Here is a 4,048-nt window from a genome sequence, read left to right as displayed (position 1 = left end):
TATATATACCTTAAATACAATATACATAATCTTTTTGCCTATTTTCATATAATCTTACCTCTTTACATATTGTCTCATTCAGTCCAGTCTGCCCTGAACAGTTTGTTCGTTTCAAAATATTCTCTACTAACAACGATATCCCTGAAATTGTGATATTTTCTGGATATTCTTTGGTTTGTACTTCTAATTCGTTGAGAAATCCATTTGAAAGCTGAAACGCGTCGATGTGTTCCTTGTCATGATCGTGTTCAGCGCTGGCGAAAAGGCTAAATTGTGCTACCGCTAGTAGTTGTACAATGCACACGAGACGAAAAAAAAGTTTGGCCGCCATTTTCAGGTGTGTTTCGTACTGTGTGCAACACATTACGGTCTACAGCCTTAATTCACCTTTCGACGATATTAAATTCATTTGCATAACAAGCCAAATCCAATCAGGCATTTAAATGAATACAAAAACGAATACAGCGGATTAGCTGAGTCGCAATGTGTTTATGTCGCATGCACGCAATTGTCAAAGACTTCTTATCGAGTCACTATGTAGCTAGTGTGTATCATGATCTAGGCCTAGCTTACGTAGTGTGGTAGAAGGATTAGCAGGTAGGATGGACACTTAAGACTTTGTTGTTCACTTTGATTTTCCTCACGAGCGGTCTGAAAAAATAACATTTCAAATTTAGTATTATGGTGGGCCGATCCAAAACTATAATATCATAATTTCAAATCTGTTAAATGTACTATCAGTCAAAAAGATAGAAAAAAATAAATACATTAAAGTAAATATACACATTAAGCAATTCAAATAATGAATTGGAATTTTCATTTTTTTAAACTCATTAATAACTTACGTAATTATACAGATTAAGCAGTTTAAATGTTGAATTGGAATTTTCAATCTTACCTAAAAAATAACTTACGTAAATATACAAATTAAGCGATTCAAATGTTATATTGATCTGGAATTTTCAGTTTTTACCTCAAATTTATACAGATAGAACATCTATAACTTCTGCAGAACAAAATATAACAGTTGACATTCTGCTCCCTATAGTTGAACTAATACATAATACCCAACCTTTATTTGACGGAAAGGAGATATACGTACGTAAAATGTCTTCTTTGGGCCCAACGAGTGATATCCTATCTTGAGATTATGAACACGCGGAAACAGACAACCGAGGTTGATTCTTCTAACCAGTGTTCACTGCTTTTTGAGTGGCTGTTAGGCCAAAACAAAAAATACACTTGTTTAGCGTTACCAGCCCATATGAATTTACGACCCAAAATAAACAAAAAAATATACCGGGAGATAATTTTTCTTAATAAAAAAAATGAATATTGTCTAAGAAATGCTAATAAAAATCAATACGTTGTAAGTGAATTAAACAAGGCTTTTACAAACCAGGTGTAATATTTATTGTAGGCCTATTGAAAATAATTTATCTTAACACATTTTTTCAATAAAATTGAAAATATCTAAGTTTTGGAACAATTTCTTTGTTTTGATTTGTTCATGATTTTTAATCATTTAATTTAATTACAAATATACAATAGGATCATGCTCATTGGGTACAGTATGTGTACAACCAGTGGTGGCGCCAGGATTTGCCCGACGGGGGTCTGAAGTCCCCGACGGGGAGGGCCGATGTCCCTGACCAAATAAAGTGGGCGTGGTCGGGCGTCGCTCAAAATCTTTCGAAAGTGTTCCAAGGGGCGAAGCCCTAAAAAATATAATTTAGGGGTTTCAAAAGGCTTATTTAATCAGTTTTGGGGTCTACTAATATGTAAAAAACACATATATTATTTTGTTTTTCTCCAAGACGCATTGTGGTCGTTCTCCCCGACGGAGTGGGGACAGGGGCTGGTACCCGACACCCACCCCTTTACTGGAGCCACCCCTATGTGCTATCTGAGTTGTGCCTAAGGCATGGCACTGCTAAAGTAGCATTATCGAACGGCGATTCGTGGATTACTGATACCATAGATGATGAAAAAAAAAAGACAAAAAACACATACACACACACACACAAAACCGACCCTCCTAAAATTTTGTTGAGATGTGATGCTAAACAAGACTTTTTTGTAGTTGGCCTAGTGGCTTATTACCACGAGGAACCATTGAACAACATTATTCCCTGCATGAACCAAGGAGGTATAAAGAATCATGAACTATGAACCTTTGGATGTCTGGAAGATGGCGTCCAGTGGTTTGGTATGCTGTTTGGTATTGCCGGGGGAAATTGCCAGACTATGGATATTACATTAGTGATGAATTCCCGCCATAATGACAGATTGTCAAAATCTTGACAATGAAATTGAATATTGTCAAGGAATGCTAATCAAAATAAAATGTTTTTACCAACCAGGTGTAATATTTATTGTAGGCCTTGGAAATGATTAATTTTAACTCTTGGTTCTTTTTAATACAATTTAAATTAACAGCTTTTCCACTGTCGCGTTAAAATCCAATAAATTTCTGAATAGGCCTGGGATTTCTGGGATGTCGCAACAACGAATAATGAGGTCTGGGTGTTCGAATCCCGCTGTGCATCACGCGGAGTTTATTGGTGTCACATAATTTTGATGGCGTCACATACATGAACGCATAGCAACCAATGATACTTGGCTATCATTAAACTCCAGACAACTTCCGTAATGGAAAAACCACACTTAATTATAAATAAGTGCTATAATAGACTTCTCGAGTTTTACGGAAAGCCCGTAAATAAGTCCCTAGACAACCCAGATTTAACAAATTATTAAAAAAAAAAAAAAAAAAAAAAAAAAAAAATTATAGTGACATTCTGCCGGTTTGCTTAAAACCCCATAGCCTACTATCACCTAAAATTAAAGCAACCTATATTTTGCAGTCATTTTATATTTGCCAGCTCTTCCAACCTTTGATTTGGTATAAAATTTGTTGGAATGATCAGCTACGGTAATTACAAATTGATCCATATGAACAATGTCATCTATATGCCTATATATTATGTAAAGGACATAAAACGGTATGGTATTTCTTCAGGTCCCTAAAACACAAATTAATAAAATTAAATAGGATATTCACAAATTATGGGTTTCAGAAATCCTATTATAAGGCTCTCAAATTGTCGAAGCGTCCGGTGACCTCTTCCCCCAAACCCCAACTCGACCTCCAAATGTCAAAGTCCATTTTTTATAACCTCTTAATTCAGTAAAAACGTTCCTAAATGTTACTAGTATACATTGCATATTATTTGCCAGCTCTTAAAGTCGTTGATTTAACTGTGGTACGAACTTTGTTGGAAATTATTATTATTAGTAATTGGAAATGGATCAATTATGAACAATTAAATGTTATCTTAGGCCTTCAAATGTAAATGACATAAACAGTTACTATAGATACCTAAACAACACCCAAACAGAATCGAAATTCATTCATAAGGTGCACAAAATGCTAATTTGTCAGACCTTCCAGGGGCCCTAGGTACCCGATTCACACGTGAAGTTAAATTTAACAAAAAGTAACAAATTGTAACCGAGCGATCTCCCGAGTTATTCCTACCGAGATAAAAAGCATTCACACGCGTCTGTAAGGTAATGCCAAGGTTGTGTAAAATTTATTCAGTGTTTATTCAATGAAACATTTTTTCCCCTACTGCGATATAGGTCTAGCCTAGGCCTAGTTGAGAACCCCTGTCACAGATGGACTGTTGAACTCACCATCACAATAAACATTCGAAGCAATCAAAATACCCTTAACAACTGCTGTACTACTACTACTAGGCCTAGCTTCCGACATTTCTGTCGACTCTTGGTAATACTATTACTAACACCATCCCGATGTTTGTGTATGTATCATCTTCTTCTACAATTACTAATTAACATCGATAACAAGGGTAATTCATCCATCATTGAGAAAAACTAGGCCTATCTATTTCTAGTGGATCGGAATCGTCTGCAGAAGGAAGAAAATTCAAGGGACCCCGCGAAACAGTAGTATCTGTCTCTTATACACATCTCTTTCCCAGACGCGTTTGTAATACATGGTTTTCCCAGACGCGTTTCTGTC

At 35.8% G+C, this 4,048-nt stretch overlaps 1 protein-coding gene across 2 annotated transcripts in view; it reads right to left on the bottom strand.

Moving 5' to 3' along the window:
* The window catches only part of LOC117118009 (zinc transporter ZIP12-like), a 32,207-nt gene extending 31,004 nt beyond the window's left edge, over positions 1-1,203 (bottom strand). Inside the window, exons 1-2 of one of the 2 annotated variants that reach the window (XM_033262507.1) lie at positions 1,103-1,203; positions 59-651 (exon numbers count right to left, since the gene is read on the bottom strand). In XM_033262507.1, coding sequence (XP_033118398.1) covers positions 59-364 — 306 coding nt within the window. In that variant the 5' untranslated portion in view covers positions 365-651; positions 1,103-1,203. Of the gene's footprint in view, positions 1-58; positions 652-973 lie in introns of both variants that reach the window. The other variant, XM_033262506.1, reaches the window with a different exon arrangement.
* Between the last annotated feature and the right edge of the window lie 2,845 nt (positions 1,204-4,048).

This window comes from Anneissia japonica, unplaced genomic scaffold (assembly GCF_011630105.1).
Source record: "Anneissia japonica isolate Jap-2015-1 unplaced genomic scaffold, ASM1163010v1 scaffold785_len581690_cov155, whole genome shotgun sequence".
Taxonomy (NCBI): domain Eukaryota; kingdom Metazoa; phylum Echinodermata; class Crinoidea; order Comatulida; family Comatulidae; genus Anneissia; species Anneissia japonica.
This window is presented reverse-complemented; position numbering and strand designations above follow the sequence as displayed.